The 26651-nt window shown below is 44.5% G+C and overlaps 2 protein-coding genes across 2 annotated transcripts in view; both read right to left on the bottom strand.

Moving 5' to 3' along the window:
• LOC106585212 (neural proliferation differentiation and control protein 1) overlaps window positions 1-1809 on the bottom strand; it is a 50880-nt gene extending 49071 nt beyond the window's left edge. Inside the window, exon 1 of the mRNA XM_014171170.2 lies at window positions 1374-1809. Coding sequence (XP_014026645.1) covers window positions 1374-1482 — 109 coding nt within the window. The 5' untranslated portion in view covers window positions 1483-1809. The remainder of the gene's footprint in view (window positions 1-1373) is intronic.
• Window positions 1810-2912: 1103 nt separating this feature from the next.
• Window positions 2913-26651, bottom strand: part of LOC106585213 (protein Niban 2) — a 52666-nt gene continuing 28927 nt past the window's right edge. Inside the window, exons 6-14 of the mRNA XM_014171171.2 lie at window positions 23162-23277; window positions 15920-16024; window positions 15511-15673; window positions 14565-14752; window positions 14176-14331; window positions 12924-13037; window positions 7984-8091; window positions 7666-7777; window positions 2913-5839 (exon numbers count right to left, since the gene is read on the bottom strand). Coding sequence (XP_014026646.1) covers window positions 4551-5839; window positions 7666-7777; window positions 7984-8091; window positions 12924-13037; window positions 14176-14331; window positions 14565-14752; window positions 15511-15673; window positions 15920-16024; window positions 23162-23277 — 2351 coding nt within the window. The 3' untranslated portion in view covers window positions 2913-4550. The remainder of the gene's footprint in view (window positions 5840-7665; window positions 7778-7983; window positions 8092-12923; window positions 13038-14175; window positions 14332-14564; window positions 14753-15510; window positions 15674-15919; window positions 16025-23161; window positions 23278-26651) is intronic.

Genomic DNA, 26651 nt, shown 5'->3' with positions numbered 1-26651 from the left:
GCTTGGAGGCTAAACTAAAGGACTCTCCGACCATGAGAAACATGATTCTCTGGTTTGATGAAACCAAGATTGAAGTCTTTGGCCTGAATGCTAAGCGTCACATCTGGAGGAAACCTGGCACCATCCCCAAGGTGAAGGATGGTGGTGGCAGCCTCATGCTTGTGGGGATGTTTTTCAGAGACAGACTGGGAGACTAGTCAGGATCGGGGGAAAGATGAACCGAGCAAAGTACAGAGAGATCCTTGATGAAAACCTGCTCCAGAGCTCTCAGGACCTCAGACTGGGGTGAAGGATCACCTTCCAACAGGACAACAACCCTAAGCACACAGCCAAGGCAACGCAGGAGTGGCTTTGGGACAAGTCTCTGAATGTCCTTGAGTGGCCCAGCCAGAGCCCGGTCGAACATATCTGGAGAGACCTGAAAATAGCTGTGCAGTGACGCTCCTCATCCAACCTGAGAGCATGAGGATCTACAGAGAAGAATGGGAGTAACTCCCCAAATTCAGGTGTGACAAGCTTGTAGGGTCATACCCAAGGAGGCTGTAATCGCTGCCAAAGGTGCTTCTGCAAAGTACTGAGTAAACAAAGTCACGTTGTCATTATGGGGTATTGTGTGTAGATAAACGTATTTTTTTTTTTATGTCTGTAACGTAACAAAATGTGGAAAAGTCATGGGGTCTGAATACTTTCTGAACACACTAAGTGCTGGAATTAGTTGGCAGGGGTCTTTGATTTAACATGAGTGTTTTCACGTATTTCTAATACCTTTTAAGACATATGATGGTAGATGTTGTGTAAGACCCCTTTTCCATCTGTTTGACCAGAAATCAAAGCTTTTGCTTATTCCAAATGTTTTGGGTGGGAAATGGTTGACAGACCTTAATAAAACAAATTAGAATATATGTATGTGTGTGAGAGAGATACAGTAGATGCTTAGCTTTCATTGACACCCAATATGACATGGTAATGGGTCCTTTTAGTTGAAAATGACCAGAAGAATCACAACGGGGATCAGTTGCCAAATATTCTAGAGCATTGCATACAGAAATGCCATGAAGAGCTGATATGATTCTTTACTCTACATGTCAGAGAGGCATGTTCGTTCTACATAGAAATATACTTTGTATTTTCCGATTATAATATCCCTGTTCAAATCTAAAAAAAAGCCTATGATCAGAAATGAATAGTATTTCATCTATTTTTGAGTTTGTGTAGGCCTAGAGGCCTACCATATGTTACCTTTTGTAGGGAACGCGGTAACACCTGCGCATTCATATGTTTACATTGACAGCATGACATCATCCACATCGGGATCGACTTTCAGAAATGTGCGCACAACACGCAGACTTAAATATTAAAAGAGCTGTTCTTACCTGGTATGCATGCGCTCATAGCAACGAAGGTTGCAAAGACAGCAACCTGGGTTAGAAGCGTGGCAGCTGTTCTCGGTCGGTGATCGACACCTCTTCTCTGGGATGGCATACTGCAAAGCGCTCCTACAACTGATACAACTGAGCTGGAGAGTCGGGGTTTATCATTCCCCCATCCCCTTAGAACAGAAAGAAGCTTAGAAAAGGTAAATAAGCTTTTGTAAATATGTAGTCAGAATGCGGAGTAGAAAAGGCGCTCAGTTGCAAGTACCAGATTCGGTAATAGAGCGCTGGTCAACGATTTCGTCTGCTATGTGTTTTGCGCAGGATCCCATTATGTCGCTGTATGTGTGACAGTTGAAGAAACGAGTGAGGGCAGGGCTGCTGTCTGTCAGAGTTTCTATGGTGTTGTGAGAGAGTTACGTAGATGTCGTCACGATGCGCGCCTAATCAGTTTTCCCGTACTCACAGCCGAAAATACAAGCCACAGTACCGAAGCAGAGAAGCCAACATGTGCATTTTAATGGACTCTAGTGCCTCCCCGGTTCTGAGAGAAATGTGTTCATAAAAGGCCCTTTGCTATTTTTTTAAAGGATTCAAATAATCTGTATAAGGGCACACTGATGATTCATACATAATATGACATGACACCAAGGTTACATAATAAAAAGGCTGAAATAGATCAATTAAGCCTGGAATAGAGATACAAAACATTGTTCTATTTAATTGTGCGGATGAACCAATATCTCTTGAAATAGTATCGTTTTTAGAGTGTTTGGTTTGTGGAAGATCAATACTTAATGTGGGTTATACGTATTATACATTTGTAGTAGGCCTATAGTTTGTAGAGCAGGGGTATTCAACTCCTACCCTACGAGGTCCGGTCCAGAGCCTGCTGGTTCTGTTCTGATAATGGACGGCACCCACCTGGTGTCTTTTTCCCACCTGGTGGATTCGAGTTTGAGGGCTCTAGTCTGTACCCCTCAAACTCGAAGCCAGTTCCACTGCATTTTTTCATTGTTCCCCTCTAGTCTGATTTAGACCTGTGACACGAGGTGTGTGCAATTAATTGTGCAATGAATTTTCAGGTTGAACAGAAAACCAGGAGGCTCCGGACCTCCTAGGGTAAGAGTTGAGTACCCCTGGTCTATACATTTGGCATTTCCCAAAACATTTTTAAACCACAATTAATCTATGGCAGGCTACTACATTGTCCTATTCTGGAAGGTGCAACGATGCAAGGCATAGTAGCAAGTCACTCTTCAGACTAACTGTAGATTGTGACCAGATGGAAATATGACAGTCAATGTGAATGCAAGACTAAATACTGCTCCACTTGAACCCAACAATCATTTAAAAAAGGGGCAATCTGGGATTGGTCCATCCATTTTCAAAATTTGAGAGTAGTAAAAATCTCTCCAGTCCCATCCCTGAGCTGTTTAACAAAGAAAAGTGGCAAGATGTCCACGTTGTTTTTCAAATCCCAGACTTCCCCTTATACAAACCTTTGTGTTCGAAAGGAAAAACATACAGACAAACGTATTGAATTAACAATGATTTATTATCAGTAGCAGTCCTTTGTATAACATTGAGTAAAATAAATCTAAAAGTACAGGCATCAAAAGGGATGCGGAACAGGGATGTAAATGCAGAGTGCAATACATAATAAATACAAATAATTGAGATCATATGAATGTGTATCAATGAAGGCACTGAAGAGAAAATAAAAACTTGTCACAGCTGCTAAGACAAGCATCTGTGGAAAGACTATATGATAGTGAAAAGGGTCAAAAATGTATTAAGTCAACATAGCATTAAATACAGTATGTACAGATGCTTTCTCTGTTGGGAATAGCTCAATGTTATAGCTGAGGTATTCATATCAATAAGAATTTGTCAAATATTAAGGACAACATATCAAATACCATTACTCATTTGCCTTGCGATAACAGAACAGTTAACACATCAATATGTTTGACGGATTGTCATTTCAATTTGAAATAGAAAGTAAAAAGTACTTTGAATGAGATGTTTTCTAGTATTTCATAAGGCACTGTTACTACAGAATTGCTTGCACAAATTGCTTGCTTCCAAGACACCTTTTCAACATATCTCAATAAATACACGTCAGAAGAATATTATTGGAGGTTGATGCACAATTATAAAAGTATTGGAATTACTCTGAGAAAAAGAGATTCAAAAACTGACAGGAAACTTCAGAGTAGAGAGCAACTGTACGAAAGTAATGAAAGAACACCAATAAGATGACAACAAGGACATATATCAGTCGTTGAACCTATTGGAATAAATACTCTATGATTTTGATTTAGCCATGGCTAGCTATACTGTAGCTTTGCTCATGTTGTCATGGTCCACTCTAAATACAATTTAACACAAACTAGATAAGTCAGACCCTTGACAGCTTTTGGATTCAGGGTAAAGCCAATTCAAATGGTTGAGCAGTAGTGTAGGTCATAGAGGACAAATCAATGATGATATTGAACGTTATATACCACACCAAGAAGACCTGAAGTGTGCGAGTTAATTTCATATTTACAGGGCACCATAATATAAACACAACTGGGTCTTTCTATTGTGCTCATTATTCACTACCCAGTGAATATATAGTAAAAAAGGACAATGGAGTGAGTTCCTAACCTGGTTCCAGATCAGTTTGTGGCCTTTCTAATTCCAAAGCTGTCATTGTCAAGCCATGTTTTTTTTAATGACAATGAGTGACAGTGAGAGTTGGCATGAGTGCACAAACATCTGGCACTCAAGCTACAATGCACATGCTATCAATTGGAATGTGGACGTAATCTGTCGAAATATAGAAACAATAGGAAAACAACATATACAGGCATTGAAGTTGCAGCTGAACCCCGATCAATGTACATACAGACTGATGATTTGGTAGAGGTGGATAATATTGGTGAAAAAAGTAACTGTTAATAGAGAATAATCTTGAAGATGAAAACTAAGCAGTAAAATTATTGGCAAAACTACTGTATACAAACCATTTCCATTGATGAAATTGTCTATGCTATTGTGAGATTAATTGTGTATAATATCCCGGTCATGGTAAAAAAAAAAAAAAACGAAATCCAAATTAACGGCAGCATACAGCCCAAACAATGACTCATTCCACAGTGGCGCCGTCTCCTTCTCTGAGTCCTTCTTCTATCCCGTCACAGAGTCCTCCTTCTGCGCTGCTGCTCCCTCCTGGGCCACAGTCACTCCCTCTCCCCCTGCCTCAGGGATCACCTCTGCTGCCTCTGGCTCCTCTGTACTGGGGGCAGCCTTCTCCACCGCCTCACTGGTGGCATGTGGAGGTGGAGGGGGCAGGGAGTTCAAATCCACCGTGGGTTGTGGATTTGCTCTCTGGACATTTGAAGTGCTCTCAGTGCTCTCTGACTCCTCTGGCATTGGTGCAGGGACAGGGACTTTCTCCGTCTCCAGGGCTGTGGTCGTGGCTGCAGGAATTTCTGTTGGTGTGAGTGCAGGCACTAGGAGCTCTGTGTCCAGGGCTGTTGGTATGAGTGTGGGGATCACCTCTTGTGCTATGGGTGTTACTGCTACTGCCTCCATCTGTGTTGAGGGTAGGGGGGATACCGCCTCTGAACTAGGAGACGTGTCCTCTTGGGTTAGAGCTGCTGGTGCCAAAGCCTCTTCCTGAACTGTTTTCAGAGATTCCTTCTCTTTGCTTGAGGGTACACTACTAACCTCCTGGCTTGAGGGGGACACTTCTGCTGCGGTCTCCTGTGAAACTGCAGCCACCTCCACACCTGGCTCGCTGTCCTCTTCCTGCACAGCATTCTCTATCTCTCGTATGGCACTCTCGATGGCTGATGCTGTGTTCTCTGAGTCCTGTAAGGAGCTCTCAATCTCTAGGAACTTCTTCTCACGCTCAGCTTCCTGGGTCACATCCTCTGAGATTTTGGTCTGCACCTCTGGGGCCACACTCAAGATCGTCACCGACTCTCCTCCTTTCAGGACGGAGCCATTCGTTAGGGCAGGGGATGGACTGTTCTCTGGCTGGACAGGAGGTGGAGGGGCTTTCTTCTTTTCTTTTGAAGTGGTTGCATTAACTTTGACTGGATCCTGGTGGACGATCTCTGGAGACGATGGAGCGTCTGCGTCCTGGACCTCCCCCTCCCTCTCCTCAGGGATGCCGTCCACACTGGGCACCTCCAGGCAGGACTCGTTGACCAGGATGGGGGAGCCATCCAGCTGGATCATAGAGACCACCTGTTTCATCCTGCGCCTCCTATGGGCCTCCCCAGTATCACCAGTCTCCTCCCCCTCTTCATCATCTTGTCCCTGCCCTTCCTCCTGTCCTGTCCCGTACTCCCCAGCCCAATCGATGGCAGGGTTGTCCCCCAGCAGGTGCAGGTTGGGGTCACTGCTGGTCAATACAATGCTGTCCCTATACAGGTTGTGTCTCCTCTGGACTGCTGCCTCCTTCACAGCTACACAGGGAGGAAGAAAGAAAGGATAGAAAGAGAGAGAGAGAGAGAGAGAGAGAGAAAGGTCATTAAGACATTGTCCACCGGAGGTTCGTTCCATTTAATTTCACATTATATATGTATTTCAATATTATTTTGTTGAAAGACATTTGGAATTCTGAGAAATTAAGCTAATTGATTGCGCACAAATAGGCAATTTCAATTTACAGGATTCATATAATATTCATTAAATATAATGCCCAAAACCCGATTTCATGGCCTCAACCCGAAAAACAAGGCCTTAATCAGAATGTTCAGACCAGTGACCAGCAAAATTGATAAAAGTAACAGCATGAACAGCAGCATCTAGTGGGCAAAACCTGGTACTTTCACACTATTTTATGGGCAGAAATGCAAGCGACTTCAACAGCAAATTTGTCTGAACGGGGAACATCACAAAATTCACTGAAAATGCATTACATAGTATGAAATAACAATAATCCAAGCCGCAGTGTCATACTACCTGTCAAATATAGATAACTGATACTGTATACTGGCCATTGGGATGGGAGGCTTTTGACCATTTATTTGGATTTGTCATGTTTTATACATTATTAAAAAGTGGTTTGCACCAAACTGGAAGATGGGTAATATATTTATTGAATATTATATGAATCCTATAAATTAAAATGGCAAATATGTGCAACAATTTGCATAATTCCTCAAATGTTTCAATAAATCAGAGATGGTGGCTGTCAATCTTCTTTCTTGTGCTTTTGAGGTGAAATGACTCAGGAGCGGTATCTCTTCTAACTCTGGGGCCTAAATATAGCCTGTGAGTACTCTTATTCCATACACTGAACACATAAGGCAGGGATCATCAACTAGATTCAGCACCGGGCCGATCTTTTCTTGAGTGGATGGTCAGGGGGCCGGAACATAATTACAAACAATTTGTAAACTGCAAATTGACACACTCAGAAGCCCAACAGATATGTTTGACTAAAACATAATTTCAAACCTTGCTTATTTGCAAATGATCACATACACTGAGTGTACAAAACATTAGGAACATCTTCCTAATATTGAGTTGCACCTCTTTCGCTCTCAGAACAGCCTCAATTAATCGGGGTATGGACTCTACAAGGTGTCGAAAGCGTTTCACAGGGATGTTGGCCCAGGTTGAATCCAATGCTTCCCACAATTGTGTCAAGTTGGTTGGATATCCTTTGGGTGGTGGACCATTTTTGATACACATGGGAAATCTTTGAGCGTGAAAAACCAAGCAGTGTTGCAGTTCTTGACACATTCAAACTGGTGTGCCTGGCACCTACTACTATAGCCCATTCAAAGGCACTTAAAGCTTTTGTCTTTCCTATTCACCCTCTGCATGGCACACATACACAATCCATGTCTCAATTGTTTCAAGGCTTAAAAATCCTTCTTTAACCGATCTCGTCCTCTTCATCTACACTGATTGAAGTGAATTTAACATCAATAAGGAATGATAGCTTTCACCTGGATTTACCTGGTCAGTTTGTCATGGAAAAAGCAGGTGTTCCTAATGTTTTGTACACTCACTTGGTGCAGATTTGCTTGTGTTTCTATAGTATTTTATGTTGAACCCTCCATTTTGATTTTTATTAATACATTTTTTGCTCAGAAAACTTGGGGGAAATCACCGCCAGTTGGTTAACCCTGACATAAGGCATTCAAATATAAGAGAAGTATATGTCTGTGTCCCAAATGGCACCCTATTCCTCCTATTGATCAGGGCCCATAGTAATGCAATACAAAGGGAGTAAAGGTGCCATTAAGGACAAAGCCACTGTTTCCACTGTGAGACTCACCCATCATGATGTCCTTCATGACAGAGTGCAGCACCACTTCCTCAAAGATGTTCTCCACCAGGATGAAACGAGAAAAGTCCTCAAAAATCAGCTCCTGGAAACGAGGCAGCTCCTGGACACGGCAGAGGAACAAGTATGAGAACAGAGGACCCATAAAAGGTGTCATACACACTCAGGAGAGACATGCAGAAAACAGTAAGTTACCAGTATGAGTGACAAAGGGAATGCTATTGCATGGAAGTGTAATGTCAGTTTCACACAACGTATGCATTTGACTAGTCTAGACACAGTCTAGCCGGCTACAGCTGCTAGACTTACAGATGCGACGGAGGGAGTGAGCTGCTTCAGCATGTAAGGGATGAAGATCTGAAGAAGAGCCTCTCGAAAGAACCTCTTCCGGACTGTGCTGCTGTCATAGTCAAATTTCTGTGGATACAGGAGATGTTATGATTTTTTAGAGAATATTTATGTTGCATCAATCTGCTGAAGCCTACATTTTCCAAGATGGAATGGCAGCAATACGTGTTTGTTTTTGTCCCGTGTAAATATTCAGCTTTTTTCGTCTTTCTGTATACATTTCAATCTCTTTTTCCATTTTAGAATTAAATACAGCTTCCTTTAACCTGCCTCACCCAACGTGGTACAGATCTGCCATTTTTTAGACCTTATAACCGGAATCTCTATCAGAAGCTAGCCTTCAGAAGCTATCCAGCGAATTAGCTACTAGCTATTTAATTGTTAGCCACTGCTAGCAGTCTTTACCTTTAGCACAGACACAAGCCGCTTTAGCCCGGAGAATATCTGCCAGTCTGCACAGCGCGATATCAGCCCGAGCATATCGGGCTGCTTTTCTTCCCCACTAAATCACCGCATTCCTGCCACAAGCTCTGGACCATTACACCGGATCATTGCAGCTAGCTAGCTACTACCGAGTGGCTATCGTGGCTAATGCCCTTGTCCAGAAGCAAGCACCAGTTAGCCTCGAGCTAGGCCCATTCCCCCGGCTAGCAAACGAAGTACACCAACTACAATACCCCTCTTGCCAATTGGCCTGGACCCTTTGTCGACATGGAGCCCCGCCGATCCATCACGACTGGTCTGCTGACGTATTTCGGCCAATGTGCTCTCAACCGGCCTCTGCGTCGTTGATGTCGGTAGGACCCAGCTACTAGCCCCGGCCTGCTAGCTCTCTGAGCGCCGTGTCTCCCGCTCGCCTAGCGTAGTGATGACTGCCGAGCGGCTCCCTGTTTCGTCCATTGCTGCTTATTGGACCCTATGATCACTCGGCTACACAGCTGATGCCAACAGGACTGTTCATTAACACGGTACTTCATTTTGTTTATCCGTCGGCCCCAGCCTCGAACTCAGGCCTCGAACTCAGGCCCTGTGTGTAGCTAACTGACCCCATTCATAGCCATTTACACATTATTGTTTCTTAGCTTTTTACCCGTTGTCTTAGCTCTCCCAATCAACACTGGTGGTTGCTTTATGTCTCCCTCTAATGTCAATATGCCTTGTATACTGTTGTTTAGGGTAGTTCTCATTGTTTTGTTTTACTGCGGAGCCTTTAGTCCCGCTCTACATGCCTCGATTAGCTCCCTTGCCCCACCCATGCGGAGACCGCACCTAGCGTAACTGCCGCTTCCAGAGATGCAGACTCTCTCATCATCACCCAATGCCTAGGTTTACCTCCACTGTACTCACACCCTACCATGCCCTTGTCTATGCATTATGCCCTGAATCTATCCTACCACGCCCAGAAGTCTGCTCCTTTTACTCTCTGTTCCGAACGCACTAGATGACCAGTTCTTATGGCCTTTAGCCGTACCCTTATCCTACTCCTCCTCTGTTCCTCTGGTGATGTAGAGGTTAACCCAGGCCCTGTGTGTCCCCAGGCGCTCTCGTTTGTTGACTTCTGTAACCGTAAAAGCCTTGGGTTCATGCATGTTAACATCAGATTGCTATTCCCTAAGTTTGCTTCATTCACTGCTTTAGCACACTCCGCCAACCCTGATGTCCTAGCCGTGTCTGAATCCTGGCTTAGGAAGGCCACCAAAAATTCTGAAATTTCCATCCCCAATTACAACATTTTCCGTCAAGACAGAACTGCTAAAGGAGGCGGAGTTGCAATCTATTGTAGAGATAGCCTGCAGAGTTCTGTCATACTATCCAGGTCTATGCCCAAACAGTTCGAGCTACTAGTTTTAAAAATCCATCTCTCCAGAAATAAATCTCTTACTGTTACCGCTTGTTATAGACCTCCCTCAGCTCCCAGCTGTTTCCTGGACACTATATGTGAATTGATCACCCCCCATCTATTGTCAGAGTTCGTACTGTTAGGTGACCTAAACTGGGAAATGCTTAACACCCCGGCCGTCCTACAATCTAAGCTAAATGCCCTCAATCTCACACAAATTATCAAGGAACCTACCAGGTACAACCCCAAATCCGTAAACATGGGCACCCTCATAGATATCATCCTGACCGACTTGCCCTCTAAATACACCTCTGCTGTTTTCAACCAGGATCTCAGCGATCACGGCCTCATTGCCTGCGTCCGTTATGGGTCCGCAGTCTAACGACCACCCCTCATCACTGTCAAACGCTCCCTAAAACACTTCTGCGCGCAGGCCTTTCTAATCAACCTGGCCCGGGTATCCTGGAAGGACATTGACCTCATCCCGTCAGTAGAGGATGCCTGGTTGTTCTTCAAAAGTGCCTTCCTCACCATCTTAAATTAGCATGCCCCTTTCAAAAAAATGTAGAACTAAGAACAGATATAGCCCTTGGTTCACTCCAGACTTGACTGCCCTTGCGCAGTGCACAAGCTTCGAATAGTCCCCGCGATATGCAACTTTTCAGGGAAGTCAGGAATCAATATACACAGGGAGTTAGGAAATCAAAGGCTAGCTTTTTCAAACCGAAATTTGAATCCTGCAGCACTAATTCCAAAATGTTTTGGGACACTAAAGTCCATGGAGAATAAGAGCACCTACTCTCAGCTGCCCACTGCACTGAGGCTAGGAAACACTCACCACTGATAAATCCATGATAATTGAACATTTCAATAAGCACTTCTCTACGGCTGGCCACGCTTTCCACCTGGCCACCCCAACTCCGGCCAACAGCTCTGCACCCACCGCAGCAACTGGCCCAAGCCCCCCTGCTTCTCCTTCACCCAAATCCAGACAGCTGATGTCCTGAAAGTGCTGCAGAATCTGGATCCCTACAAATCAGCTGGGCTAGACAATCTGGACCCTCGCTTTCTAAAATTATCCGCAACCATTGTCGCAACCCCTATTACTAGTCTGTTCAACCTCTCTTTCATATCATCTCAGATTCCTAAAGATTGGAAAGCGGCCACGGTCATCCCCCTCTTCAAAGGGGGAGACACTAGACCCAAACTATTACAGACCTATATCCTTCCTGCCCTGCCTTTCTAGATTCTTCGAAAGCCAAGTGAACGAACAGATCACAGAACATTTTGAATCCCACCGTACCTTCTCCGCTATGCAATCCAGTTTCCGAGCTGGTCACGGGTGCACCTCAGCCATGCTCAATGTCCTAAACGATATCATAACTGCCATCGATAAAAAAAAAAACAGTACTGTGCAGCTGTTTTCATCGACCTGGCCAAGGCTTTCGACTCTGTCAATCACTGTATTCTTATCGGCAGACTCAACAGCCTTGGTTTCGCAAATGACTGCCACGCCTGGTTCACTAACTACTTCTCAGACAGCGTTCAGTGTGTCAAATCAGAGGGCCTGTTGTCCGGACCTCTGGCAGTCTCTATGGGTGTGCCACAGGGTTCAATTCTCGGTTTCGACTCTTTTCTCTGTATATATCAATGATGTCGCTCTTGTTGTGGATGATTCTTTGATCCACCTCTACGCAGACGACACCATTCTGTATACATCTGGCCCTTCCTTGAACAGTGTGTTAACAAACCTCCAAGCGAGCTTCAATGCCAAACAACACTCCTTCCGGGGCCTCCAACTGCTCGCTGCCCGCACTCGCCCGCCCGCCTAGCATCACTACTCTGGACTGTTCAGACTTAGAATATGTGGACAACTTTAAATACCTAGATGTCTGGCTAGACTGTAAACTCTCCTTCCAGACTCATATTAAGCATCTCCAATCCAAAATTAAATCTAGAAATCAGCTTCCTATTTCGCAACAAAGCCTCCTTCACTCATGCTGCTAAACATAACCTCATAAAACTGACTATCCTGCCGATCCTTGACTTTGGCAATGTCATTTACAAAATAGCCTCCAACACTCTAGTCAGCAAATTGGATGCAGTCTATCACAGTGCCATCCATTTTGTCACCAAAGCCCCATATACTACCCACCATTGCGACCTGTATGCTTTCATTGGCTGGTCCTTACTACATTTTAGCTGCCAAACCCACTGGCTCCAGGTCATCTATAAGTCTTTGCTAGGTAAAGCTCCGCCTTATCTCAGCTCAATGGTCACCATAGCAACACCCACCCGTAGCACACGCTCCAGCAGGTATATTTCACTGGTCATCCCCAAAGCCAATTCTTCCTTTGGCCGCCTTTCCTTCCAGTTCTCTGCTGCCAATGACTTGAACGAATTGCAAAAATCACTGAAGTTGGAGACTTATATCTCCCTCACTAACTTCAAGCATCGGCTGTCAGAGCAGCTTACCGATCGGTGTAGCTGTACACAGCCCATCTGTAAATAGCCCATCCAACATACTACCCATCTCATCCCCATAATTGTTTTTTTCTGCTCTTTTGCACAGCAGTATTTCTACTTGCACATCCTCATCTGCACATCTATCACTCCAGTGTTAATTGCTAAATTGTAATTACTTTGCCACTATGGCCTATTTATTGCCTTACCTCCTTACTTAATTTGCACACACGGTATACATATTTTATATTGTGTTATTGACTGTACGTTTGTTCATCCCATGTGTAACTCTGTGTTGTTGTTTTTGTCGCACTGCTTTGCTTTATCTTGGCCAGGTCGCAGTTGTAAATGAGAACTTGTTCTCAACTGGCCTACCTGGTTAAATAAATAAAGCTGAAATAAAAATTTAAAATAAAATGTTACCCATCCTTGTGCCTAGCAAGCCATATATGACATTTTTGTGTGCTTCTCTAGAGTCACTTGTTTTACGCACCAACTAAACTTTTTTGGGGGGAGAGCGCAATGGTCTTGATTAGTCATCGTGCCTATGTCATGGTGTGCACTGGGCCAACAGCCATCCCTTTCCTGTCTGCCTTACCTTGATGACCCGGTCCTGGCAGCGCTGGATGCTCTTACAGAGACCCTCTGGCCCCTGGTCCTCCAGACTCTGGTGGAGGATCTGCTCAAAGGTGTACACTGCATCGTCCATTTGCTGCACAGATAAAGGTTTGTTTATTAGTACCACATTTTAGTCATTTAGCAAATGCTGTTATCCAGAGTGACTTGCATTCAACTAAGTTTAGTGGTGGAAAGGCAACCACAAATCACAGTCATTGCAAGTAAACCTCTCTTTAAAATGGTCTATACTCTACCAGACAGAAAGAGAATGCAGAGAAATTGGTTTATAAAATGGATCATCATGTGGGCATGTTGGTAACTCAACTAAGCAGTCATCAGACAGTGTATAGATAAAGTCCATGATTTGCCTGTTTGCTGAAATCACAAAATGCCAAGCCAAGAACAAAACATTCCATCAGTTCATATATTCACCACAAGGGGACACTATCTTCCCAACAATTCCTTTTTAAGTGTCGCATAATAAAATAGGATTGCTTTCTATATACTAATCCTGTCCAATAAAACCCTTCCCTCCCTCCATTCGAAACTAATCACACCCTGAACCCTGAGGGTAGATATTTGCGATTGATCTGAACTATAAACAGAATCTTGGATGCAAAGCAAAGTTCAAATTGTTGAACTCTCTGAGACCTTAGACCCTGTCTGAGAAGGCTCACCCCCAGCAGCTTCTAGCAACTACAAAGAGGACAGCCCATGTGATTCACAGTGGGGGACAGAGTGGTGAATACTTTGCTCTAGGATATCTCTCCAACAACCAACAGTCTGTCAACTGAGACCAGCCAGCCAATGACAGTAAACCACCACTCACTAACCAGAATGTGCTTGTTCTCCAACCACAATAATAAAGAACTCCCCATACTGTAGCTCTGAGGATCTCAGACAAAACAGCATCAACCAACAACCACAAAATAGACCTGCAGGCCACATCCTTTCAGCACTCATACACCAGCCAGGAACTCAAAAGGAGACATTTCAGCAATTATTTAATTAGTACCTCACCATACTCATACCCCATATGTCAGTTTAGTGAAAAACTGTCCACATCATCAGTAAGAGGTTGTGTCACGTTTTGCAGAATGCAATACGGTGTAGGAGGGTGTCGTTTACACTTGCATTTTGATCACATACAATTAAGCTAGGTACGATAACCTATCACAGTCTTTGCAAGTAAAACCTTCACCCTCAATCAGTGCTAGTTAGAAAAGGTGTACCTCTCTCATGAGGATCTGTGCCCTCTGGACGAAGACGGAGGGGCTGGAGACGTCGAACCTCTGCTGCAGGCCGTCCAGACTCAGGTCCTCTACTTTCTCATAGCAGCTCTGCATCTTCACCGGGTGGAAAGCCAGCATAGAGATCTTCTCCATGTGCTGACGAGAGAGGGAGAGAAGGAGGGAGAGAAGGAAGAGTGAGGCTGGGTTGACAGAATTAACACATAGACCATAGAGACCAGGCTTGGATGATATACGTCTTTCAATTCGCTCATCAATTTGTATGCTACACTTCAGGTATCACCTAAATGGGTGGATTAAAAGCATGCAGCTAAACTGTTATGCTGGATCATTAGACTGACACCCATATAAATGAATAACAGCGCTCTCACTTCTCCCAGTTTTTCCTTGGTGCTGTCGTTCAGTGTGTTCTTGCTCATGTCCACCAGCTCTCTGAAGAAGACGTCCCTGACCTCAGAGAAGCCTCGACTGGTGGGCTCCATCAGGGCCTCCAGGATAGAGCTGATGTAGGGCTGGATACTCACCTTCAGCAGCTTCTCTGCCTTAGGCAGCGCCACCGCTGGGAGGAAACACAACGAGAGAGAGGATGTCAACACACAGACTAGTCTTCATGACTTTATAAACTGGCAGAAGTTCCACTGTGACTCATCGCGCAACACGTGCTTTTCTCAAGATATGATTCGTCCAAAGGAATTCAGCTCCTCTCCATATAAGATTGTTATTGCGACAGACTAAGTCCTCCATGTAACTGTTGATGGAATGCTGCTATTCTTCATGTCTTCCACTCCATGGACGCAGGCTGTCAACATACCACATAACTGTCTGTGGCTGTGACAACCACCTGTCCAACTGTTGGTAAATATTTGTCACACCACTGTCAAAGAGCCCAGAATGACATACAGGCCAGACATGTACTGTAGGTATTCAGAGTATGAACTAGAATCTACCATTGTACTGAAACTACTGGTATTTACCTACTGTGGGTCCCAAGTTGCCCTGGCTTGTGCACAGATCTAGGATCTGCTTACTCCCCCAAAATCCATTACTGGGTGGACTGTAAAACTGATGTTGGGTCAATGTCTGGGACTAGGGCTCAACTTCATCTTACTGTGGAGGGCTCATACCTTTTAAATATATTTATTGTGGGATATTTATTTATTTTATAAAGATGGAATAATGAAGAGGAGACATGAAAGGTGGAAAAGTTGGCAAGTCAGAAGTGCAGTGGTGTGGATTCCAACTCATGCCGACTCTAGTATACATGAGCTGGAGTCCGCAGCTCTAACAGCTGGACCACACAGGTCACTGAGGGTTCACCTTTGATTTTGTTGCTGACGTGCTCCTTGGAGGTGATGATCTGGTCCATGTCTGTGCGTATGGAGGCCTCTAAAAGGGGGCGTCCAGCCTCACAGCTCTGCACCACAGCCTCATACTGGGCCTGGGCCTGCCTCACCACCAGACCATAAACAGCATCACAGATCTGCATGGGGACACACAGAGGATTGTTATGTCTGCATCTTGTATTGAGAAAAGCCACTGGGCCGAAACGTTGACCAAAGTGCCACTGTGACTCATCGTTGTGAACATGGAATACAAAAATGTAGATCACCAGCATTCTTGCATCCCAACATGACATGGATTCATGTACAAACAGGGAACTCAGAAGAAGACATTTTCCCTAGTATTATAAAGGGGTATTTGGTCAGTTGTGTGAGATAGAACTTACCAGCATCCAGTTCCTCTGCCTTTCGTGCATTTTGCCTTTCAGTCCCGGGGTGATGAGATCCCTGACCTCAGGGAGAAGTGTCTCCATCACCAGGTTGGCCAGAATCTACAGGGATGGTAGTGGGTTCGAGATCAGATAACAACAATAAGTGTGGTGATGCTATGCTGTTTGAGATGCAAGACAAATTTCCCAAAAAGGGACGCAAAGTGATTCATGAACTACTGAGACCAATACAGCCATACTTCCACTGGGCAGTGGGGCTAATCTCTGGCCTCAGGGCAGAGTATTTATTTATACATGGGAAGTGGTTCATTTTAGATCCCATTCATGCTTTGTATCTGCTGGAGGCCATCTCCAAAAGTCTGTATACTAGTCTACTGTACTTTACCCTCTCAGGTATGGTCGGCACTCTACACTACAGATATGTCAGAGCTATCGAAACCTGAGAACTGGTTTTTCTAGCCTGATTGCTCTAGATCAGTGGTATTCAACTCTTATCCTATGCAGTCCGGAGCCTGCTGGTTTTCTGTTACCTGATAATGAATTGCACCCACCTGGTGTCCCAGGTCTAAAATAAGTGGAACTGGCTTTGCGGTCCAGAGTTGAATATAAGGGGCCCAACACATTCATCACAACATATTTATCATGACTATCTTCTATTGTACTTATTTGGCCTTGAAGTCAAGAGCTTTGGGCTAGGCTGCATTGGATGCGAGTTACTGATCTTGCATGATGATATGGGACAGAGGAATGTGTAGGAGCCGAGTTGGCAATGCTGCCAGAGAATCTCTGTTCTACCATTCTGGTGTATTTCAACTTGAAACAGAATGATGAGTGCTGGTCTTATCTGTAGGTGTCTCATTGGTGGTGTGTCACAGCAGGGCACGATGAATGACTACCACTGTTTGGTTATTGTTAAAATGTTAGCCAAGGAGTGCACCGAGGCAGTAGTCACTGCTGCTACAAGCATAACAGCATCAGGCTATCTGTCCTGATCGGTCTCTTAAGCCTTGTTCACAATGCTGGCCTTAATGCTCAAAAATCGGTTTTGTTTTTCAAATCCGTTTTCGAATATTGACTGTTCAAAAAGCAAGTTACAAGTGACCAAATCGGATGCGTGCATGTTCAGACAGCAGTCATTTTCTTACAAGGCTATGCTAGTTGTCATAGTAATGGCGGATGTGTGTGCAGTGGTGTAGGCTGATTGGTAGTGGTGCTCATGCTTCCTACCACTCAGAAGTTATGTAGCAAGTTAAGTTGACAATGCCTGCCATGGACATTTCCCAGTTGCTTTGAATGTTCAAAATCATAGTGTAAGAACACTTTAAAAAGCCTCAAATGGCTCAGTTTTGTCTAGCAACAAGAGCTAACTAGCTAGCTAGGTAGCCGTTTAGCTTTCTACACATTCACTAATTTGTTTGTAAACAGCTAACAAGATAGTTAGCTACCATGTTCTTGTCATGTTCTTGTCAAACTGTCAACAGAGTAGCTAGCAATAAAACAAAATATGCCAAACCACTTGAGGGCAAATAATAAGGTGCATGGCCAGGAATCAGATTTGTATCGGACTTCAAACCACTTACGAAGGTGGTTTGAAATGTCTTCTTTAACTTTGAATGTCTTCTTTAACCGGTCTCCTGCCCTTCATCTACACTGATTGAAGTGGATTTAACAAGTGACATCAAGAAGGGATCATAGGATTCACCTGGTCAGTCTCATGGAAAGAGCAGGTTTTCATAATGTTTTGTACACTGTATATACACCGGCTGTGTCTGTCTGTCTGTTGAAAGTGCTGTGTTGTGACTCTGTGGCTAACTCTGAGCCCAAGGCTCCTTTGTCTGACCTTTGGCTCCCTCCATTTCCCACCGGAGCAATCTGTCTATGAGATACTAAGAATGATGGGTATGAGTCAAGGCCCCCAGGCCCTGATGTAAGAGCTACAGACATCACACTCACAAAGACAGACAAAGACTCAGCTCTGCTCGGGGGCACAGTGAGCTCATGCCCACAGGATGCTGTGTCACCAGGGCAGGGGGCATAGTGACATCATCTCTCAGCTGGACTCTACATCCCTGATTGTATCCCAGATTTCACCCTATTCCCTACATAGACCCATTTGGCTCTGTTCAATAGTAGTGCACTACTGTGCATTCGGAAAGTATTCAGACCCCTTGACTTTTTCCACATTGTTACGTTACAGCTAGGGATGCACGATATAAAAAAAAAATGCCAACATCGGCCTGATGTCTAGTTTAACGCCGATGTTAAAGCTGATGTGCATACCTATATAACGTAGGTAGATGACGTAATGACGCCACAAACAATATAGCGCTACACGTGCAACACAGCATTCCTAACCTAGCCCACAATGTCTGCTGTGTGTATCGAGCAGTCATTTGAAAGAGTAAAAACATTTCAGCAAGACAACTCAAAGGCGAAATCCATTCAGGCCAAGATAATGGAATTCATTGCCCTTGACAATCAACCGTTCTCTGTTGTGGATAATGTTGGCTTTTGTCAACTGGTCGAGCACCTCGAGCCCCGGTACACACTACCAAGTAGGCGCTATTTCTCAGATGTTGCCCTATGTTGTTGAAACGCACATCCATGAGCTACTTGCTATGGGCGTCACTGCTATTAGCTTCATGACTGACATTTGGACCAGCGATGTCAGCCCCATGAGCATGCGGAGTCCGACAGCACAGTGGGTCGACGAGGATTTTGTACAGAGGAAAGCTCATGAATGTGCTGGTTCTCATACCGCTGCTGCCATTTCAATGGCATTTGAGAACATGAACACACTCTTAGCTCCATTCGAACAACTGACTTGAGAAAAAAGCTCATCAACTGCGTCTGCAGCAGACACTCACTAAAACTGCCGACATGGCCCGTGGGGTTAACTTGGAAAAGTATTCTACTAGAGGCTGTGAACAAGCGAGTCAGTGGCATTTTCTCGGAGCCTATTTACTGTGTCGCCACCATGCTCGATGCTAGGTACAAGGACCGCTACTTCGATGCAGACAAGAAACAGGGTTTACGTGAAATGTTAGACACAGCTGGACAAGATGGAAACGGACACAGTGACAGTGCGCATCGAGGAAGAGAGGCCACGGACAGACAGAGGTGAAACTTTGCTGCTATCGGTATCGGGTTTTTTGTCAAGGAAAATATCGGATAACGGTATCGGCCCAAAATGTCATATCGGTGCATCCCTAGTTACAGCCTTATTCTAAAATGGATTAAATACTTTTTTCCCCCTCATCAATACACACACACACAATACCCCATAATGGCAAAGTGAAAACAGGTTATTATTTACATAAGTATTCTGACCCTTTGCTATGAGACTCGAAATTGAGCTCAGGTGCATCCTGTTTCCATTGATCATCCTTGAGATGTTTCTACAACTTGATTGGAGTCCACCTGGGGTAAATTCAATTAATTGGAGATGATTTGGAAAGGCACACCCCTGTCTATATAAGGACCCACAGTTGACAGTGCATGTCAGAGCAAAAACCAAACCATGAGATCGAAGGAATTGTCCGTAGAGCTCTGAGACATGATTGTGTTGAGGCACAGATCTGGGGAAGGGCAGCAAAACATTTCTGCAGCATTGAAGGTCCCAAAGAACACAGTGGCCTCCATCATTCTTAAATGGAAGAAGTTTGGAATCATCAAGACTTTTCCTAGAGCTGGCTGCCCAGCCAAACTGAGCAATCGGGGGAGAAGGGCCTTAGCCAGGGAGGTGACCAAGAACCCGATGGTCACTGACAGAGCTCCAGAGTTCCTCTGTGGAAATGGGAGAACCTTCCAAAAGGACAACCATCTCTGCAGCAGTCCACCAACCAGGCCTTTATGGTAGAATGGCCAGACTCCTCAGTAAAAGGCACATGACAGCCTGCTTGGAGTTCGCCAATAGGCACCTAAAGACTCTCAGACCATGAGAAACAACCTTCTCTGGTCTGATGAAACCAAGATTCAACTCTTTGGCCTGAATGCCAAGCGTCACCTCTGGAGGAAACCTGGCATCATCCCTACGTTGAATCATGGCAGTGGCAGCATCATGAATTGGGGATGATTTTCAGCTGCAGGGACTGGGAGACTAGTCAGGAATGAGGGAAAGATGAACGGAGCAAATTACATAGAGATCCTTGACGAAAACCTGCTTCAGAAGCTCAGGACCTGAGACTGGGGCAAATGTTCACCTTCCAACAGGACAACGACCCTAAGCACACAGCCAAGACAACCAGGAGTGGCTTCGGGACAAGTCTTTGAATGTCCTTCAGTGGTCCAACCAGAGCCCGGACTTGAACCTGATTGAACATCTCTGGAGAGACCTGAAGATGTGGCACGGCTTGCAAACTATTACAGACTAAAAAAGGGAAGCACAGCCGCGAGTTGCTAAGTGACATGAGCCTACCAGACGAGCTAAATTACTTCTATGCTAGCTTCGAGGCAAGTAACACTGAAACATGCATGAGAGCATCAGCTGATTCCGGACAACGGTGTGATCACGCTCTCCGTAGCCAATGTGAGAAAGACCTTTAAACAGGTCAACCTCCACAAGGCCAGATGGATAACCAGGACGTGTACTCTGAGCATGCACTGACCACCTGGCAAGTGTCTTCACTGACATTTTCAACCTGTCCCTGACTGAGTCTATAATACCAACATGTTTCAAGCAGACCATCACAGTCCCTGTGCCCAAGAACATTAAGGCAACCTATCTAAATGGCTACCGACCTGAAGCACTCACGTCTGTAGCCATGAAGTGCTTTGAAAGGCTGGTCATGGCTCACATCAACACCATTATCCCAGAAACCCTAGATCCACTCCAATTTGCATACCGCCCCAACAGATCCACAGATGGACAAAAGGAACACCTATGTGAGAATGCTATTCATTGACTACAGCTCAGCGTTTAACACCATAGTGCCCTAAAAGCTCATCACCAAGCTAAGGACCCTACTAAACACCTGCCTCTGCAACTGGATCCTGGACTTCCTGAAAGGCTGCCCCCAGATGGTAAGGGTAGGTAACAAAACATCCACCACGCTGATCCTCAACACGGGGGCCCCTCAGGGGTGCGTGCTCAGTCCCCGCCTGTACTCCCTGTTCACTCATGACTGCATGGCCAGGCATGACTCCACCAGCACCAATCAATCAAATGTATTTATAAATCTTTTTACAAAAGCCAATGTCCCAAAGTGCTGTACAGAAACCCAGCCTAAAACCCCAAACAGCAAGCAATGCAGATGTAGAAGCACAGTAGCTAGGAAAAACTCCCTAGAAAGGCCAGAACTTAGCAAGAAACCTAGAGAGGAAGTTTGCCGATGACACAACAGTGGTAGGCCTGATCACCGACAACGATGAGACAGCCTATAGGGAGGAGGTCAGAGACCTGATCGTGTGGTGCAAGGACAACAACCTCTCCCTCAACGTGATCAAGACAAAGGAGATGATTGTGGACTACAGGAAAAAGAGGACTGAGCATGCCCCCATTCTCATCAACGGGACTGTAGTTGAGCAGGTTGAGAGCTTCAAGTTCCTTGGTGTCCACATCACCAACAAACTATCATGGTCCAAACACACTAAGACAGTCATGAAGAATATGACAAAACCTCTTCCCTCTTGGGTGACTGAAAAGATTTGGCATGGATCCTCAGATCCTCAAAAGGTTCTACAGCTGCACCATCGAGAGCATCTTGACTGGTTGCATCACTGCCTAGTATGGCAACTGCTCAGCCTCTGACTGCAAGGCACTACAGAGGGTACTGCATACGGCCCAGTACATCACTGGGGTAGAAGCTTCCTGCCATCCAGGACCACGATACCAGGCGCTGTCAGAGGAAGGCCCTAAAAATTGTAAAAGACTCCGGCCAACATAGTCAGACTGCTCTCTCTGCTACAGCACGGCAAGCGGTACCGGAGCGCAAAGTCTAGGTCCAAAAGGCTTCTATACCCAAGGCATAAGACTCCTGAACAGCTAATCAAAGGGCTATCCAGACCCCTCTTTTACTCTGCAGCTACTCTCTCTTTATTATCTATGCATACTCACTTTAACTCTAGCTATATGTACATATTGCTATTGTTATTTTACTGCTGCTGTTTAATTATGTTACTTTTATATATATATATATATTTTTTTTTAATTACTTAACACTTATTATTCTTAACTTCTTAAAGAATTGTTGGTTATGGGCTTTAAGTTCCACACCTGTTGTATTCGGCGCATGTGACAAATACAATTTGATCGCTGTGTAGCAACGCTCCCCATCCAACCTGACAGAGCTTGAGAGGATCTGCAAAGAAGAATGGGAGAATCCCCAAATGCAGGTGTGCCAAGCTTTTAGTGTCATACCCAAGAAGATGCGAGGCTGTAATTGCTGCCAAAGGTGCTTCAACAAAGTACTGAGTAAAGTGTCTATATATTTATGTAAATGTGATATTTCCGGTTTTTATTTATTATAAATTTGAAAAAAATGATCAAATGTGTTTTTGCTTTGTCAGTATGGGGTATTGTGTGCCGATTAATGAGGAAAAAAACAATTTAATCAATTTTAGAATAAGGCTGTAACATAACAAAATGTGGAAAAAGTGAAGGGGTATGAAAACTTTCCAAATGCACTGTATGTAGGTAATAGGGTGCCATTTAGGACATAGACCCTGGGTGAGTGGCAAGTATGCTTCCTGTAGCTGTTCAGGAAATATACACTAATGGAAAGTGACTTGGTAAGAAAAGAGGTATTCTGATCAGTATTTTTCTGACCTGGTCTCTGATTGTACTGTAGAGAATCAAAGTACCTAAGACTTAGATTTGTTCAATTGTCTTACAGTCTTAAATAAGGTCTCTTACCAAAACATTTACACAAGGGGCGGCAGGTAGCCTAGTGGTTAGAGCATCGGGCCAGTAACAGAAAGGTTGCTAGATCGAATCCCCGTAACAAGGCAGTTCCTAGGCCCACTGTTCCTAGGCCGTCATTGTAAATAAGAATTTGTTCTTAACTGACTTGCCTAGTTAAATAATGGTTAACAAACAAAAAAACTATGTGCAGGGGTAAAATCATGCAGAAAGACACGAGTTCTCTCTCCTACAACACGCAGAGAGAATTTCTGTGTCTCAAATGGCACCCCATTGCCAACACTACTTTTGACCAGAGCCCAAATGTTGTGACGTAGTATATATAGGGAATAGGGTGCCATTTGAGACACAGCCACTGACATTGGCTGTGCCATCCTTACCTGTGGAGGTGTGCCACACATCATCTCCCAGGTGCCATACTGCCCATGGGCCTGGCGAAAAAGCCTCACTGAGTCTGTGAAGGCTGGCGTCTGCACCTTACTCTCCTCCAACAAACCTATGGGGTAACCACAGAGGATTAGCATTGTTAGTGGACGTGGACATTGTGAAGGTTGATTTGAAAACATTGTACAAGTTTGATCATTTATCATAAATCAGCACTAGCCTGGTCAAGCAGACTGACTGCTGTGCTCACATTTCAAACCAAATTGTGAGCCATCGCACGATCAGACTGGCTCCACCAGGCTAATCTGAAATGAAATCTTGAATTCAGGTTTGACAGAAATATACTTGAAAAGGAGTTTCCATGCATTCCTAGAGTCTGTTGCAACTTGTGCAGAAAGAGAACTGTCTAGTACAGTGCATTTGGAAAGTATTCAGACCCCTTTTTTCCACATTGTTACTTTAGTCTTACTCTAAAATTGATTAAATAAAAACTCATCCCTCTACACACAATATCCCATAATGACAAAGCGAAAACTGGGTTTAAATGTTTGCAAATGTATTCAAAATAAAAATAGAAATACCGTATTTACATAAGTATTCAGACCCTTTGATACGAGACTCTAAATTGAGCTCAGCTGCATCCTGTTTCCATTGCTCATCCTTGAGATGTTTGTACAACTTGACTGGAGTCCACATGTAATAAATTAAATTGATTGGACATGATTTGGAAAGGCACACACACTTCTCTACATAAATTCCCACAGTAACCAGCACATGTCAGAGCAAAAACCAAGCCATGAGGTCGAAGCAATTGTCCATAGAGCTCCGAGACAGAATTGTGTCGAGGCAGAGATCTGGGGAAGGATTCCAAAACATTTATGCAGCACCCCAAAAACACAGTGGCCTCCATTATTCTTAAATAGAGAAAGTTTGGAACCACCAAGACCCTTCCTAGAGCTGGATGTGCGGCCTAACTGAGCAATCAGGGGAGAAGGGCCTTCGTCAGGGAGGTGACCAAGAACCCGATGGTCACTCTGACAAAGCTTGATGAAAACCTGCTGCAGAGTACTCAGGACCTCAGACTTGAGGTCCTGAGTACTCAACAACCTTAAGCACACAGCCAAGACAATACAGGACTGGCTTCGGGACAAGTCTCAAAGTCATTGAGTGGCCCAGCCAGAGCCCAGAGCCCCGATCAAAAATCTCTGGAGAGAACTGAAAATAGCTGTGCAGCAACGCTCCCCATCCAACCTAACAGAGCTTGAGTGAATCTGCAGAAAGGAATGGGAGAAACTCCCCAAATACAGGTGTGCCAAGCTTGTAGCATCATACCCAAGAATACTCGAGGCTGTAATAGCTGCAAAATGTGCTTCAACAAAGTACTGAGTAAAGTGTCTGAATACTTGTGTAAATGTGATATCTGTTTTTTATTATTTGTAAATGTGCAAACATTTCTAAAAACCTGTTTTTGCTTTGTGATTATGGGGTATTGTATGTAGACTGATAAGACGAAAAAACAAGGGTTGCCAAGGGTCACCATCTAAATATGGAGGGAAGAGTGAAACAGTCATGTGCAATGACCACACCACATACACTCTGTAAAGTCAACTGGATCATTCTCATGTCACGACTGGCTAGGGTTATTTATCAGAGCTTTGCCATGGCAACCCAGGGAGATTCCACATTATCCACCTTTAGGGAAGTCAATTCTTGTCTCCCCAACACATTTAAAAAATAAAATAATAATCACCCAATAATTTTCCAAATATTGAAGTAGTAGCTACAAAAAGTGCCAGTAATCACATGATAACTGTACATGTTGTTTTGGCAACAGGGTTTGTTTTGACCATGAAGTCACAGTTTTGATGGCAAGCATCTTCGTTGGGCCAGAGTTACTAGTGAACAAGGCTACATCTAATAGACGGCGCACACAGACACACCTCCCGCTTAGATCATCTTCACCTCTACTGAAAGAGTCAACCTGAAGAATTTCTTAATGTATCCAGCTGTGTTTGGATCAGGAATCAGACTCTGGTATGTAGACTCACCATCAGAACATACAGTGCATTCGGAAAGTAGTAAGACCTTGACTTTTCCCACATTTTGTTAAGTTACAGCCTTATTCTAAAAGGTATTACATTGTTTCCCCCCCCCCCCTCATCAATCTACACAAAAATACCCCATAATGACAAAGCAAAAATAGGTTTTTATTTATTTTTGTACATTTCAACAAAAAAATCTGACCCTTTACTTAGTACTTTGTTGAAGCACCTTTGGCAGCGATTACAGTCTTGTGTCTTCTTGGGTATGAAGCTTCAAGCTTGGCACACCTGTATTTGGGGAGTTTTTTTCCATTATTCTCTGCAAATCCTCTCAACCTCTGTCAGGTTGGATGGGGAGCATTGCTGCACAGGTATTTTCAGGTCTCGCCAGAGATGTTCAACCGGTTCAAGTCTGGGCTCTGGCTGGGCCACTCAAGGGCATTCAGAGACTTGTCCCAAAGTCACTCCTGTGTTGCCTTCGCTGTGTGCTTAGGGTCGCTGTCCTGTTGGAAGGTGAACGTTTGCCCCAGTCTGAGGTCATGAGTGCTCTGGAGCAGGTTTTCATCAAGGATCCCTCTGTACTTTGCTCTGTTTATCTTTCCTTCTATCCTGACTAGTCTCCCAGTTCCTGCCGCTGCATGATCCCCACAGCATGATGCTGCCACCACCTTGCTTCACCCTAGGGATGGTGCCAGGTTTCCTCCAGAGGTGACGCATGGCATTCAGGCCAAAGAGTTCAATCTTGGGTTTCATCAGCCCAGAGAATCTTGTTTCTCATGGTCTGAGTCTTTGGGTGACTTTTGGCAAACTCCAAGCAGGCTATCATGTGCCTTTTACTGAGGAGTGGCTTCCGTCTGGCCACTCTACCATAAAGGCCTGATTGGGGGAGTGCTGCAGAGAAGGTACTCCCCCATCTCCACAGAGGAACTCTGGAGCTCTGTCAGAGTGACCATCGGGTTCTTGGTCACCTCCCTGACCAAAACCCTTCTCCCCCAATTGCTCAGTTTGGCCAGGCAGGCAGCTCTAGGAAGAGTCTTGGTGATTCCAAACTTCTTCCAATTAGGAATGGAGGAGGCCACTGTTCTTGGGGACCTTCAATGCTGCAGACATTTTTTGGTACCCTTCCCCAGATCTGTGCCATACAATCACGTCTCGGAGCTCTATGGACAATTTCTTCGACCTCACGGCTTGGTTTTTGCTCTGACATGCACTGTCAACTGTGGGACCTTATATAGACGTGTGTGCCTTTCCAAATCATCTCCAATCAATTGAATTTACCACAGGTGGACTCCAATCAAGTTGTAGAAACATCTTAAGGATGAACAATGGAAACAGGATGCACCTGAGCTCAATTTCGAGTCTCATAGCAAAGGGTCTGAATACTTATGTAAATAAATAGTTTTTTATTTTCTATAAATTTGCACAATTAAAAAAGTTTTTTTTT

This window comes from Salmo salar, chromosome ssa24 (assembly GCF_905237065.1).
Source record: "Salmo salar chromosome ssa24, Ssal_v3.1, whole genome shotgun sequence".
Taxonomy (NCBI): Eukaryota; Metazoa; Chordata; class Actinopteri; order Salmoniformes; family Salmonidae; genus Salmo; species Salmo salar.
The sequence above is the reverse complement of the archived record's forward strand: the minus strand, read 5'-3'. Positions and strand labels throughout refer to the sequence as shown.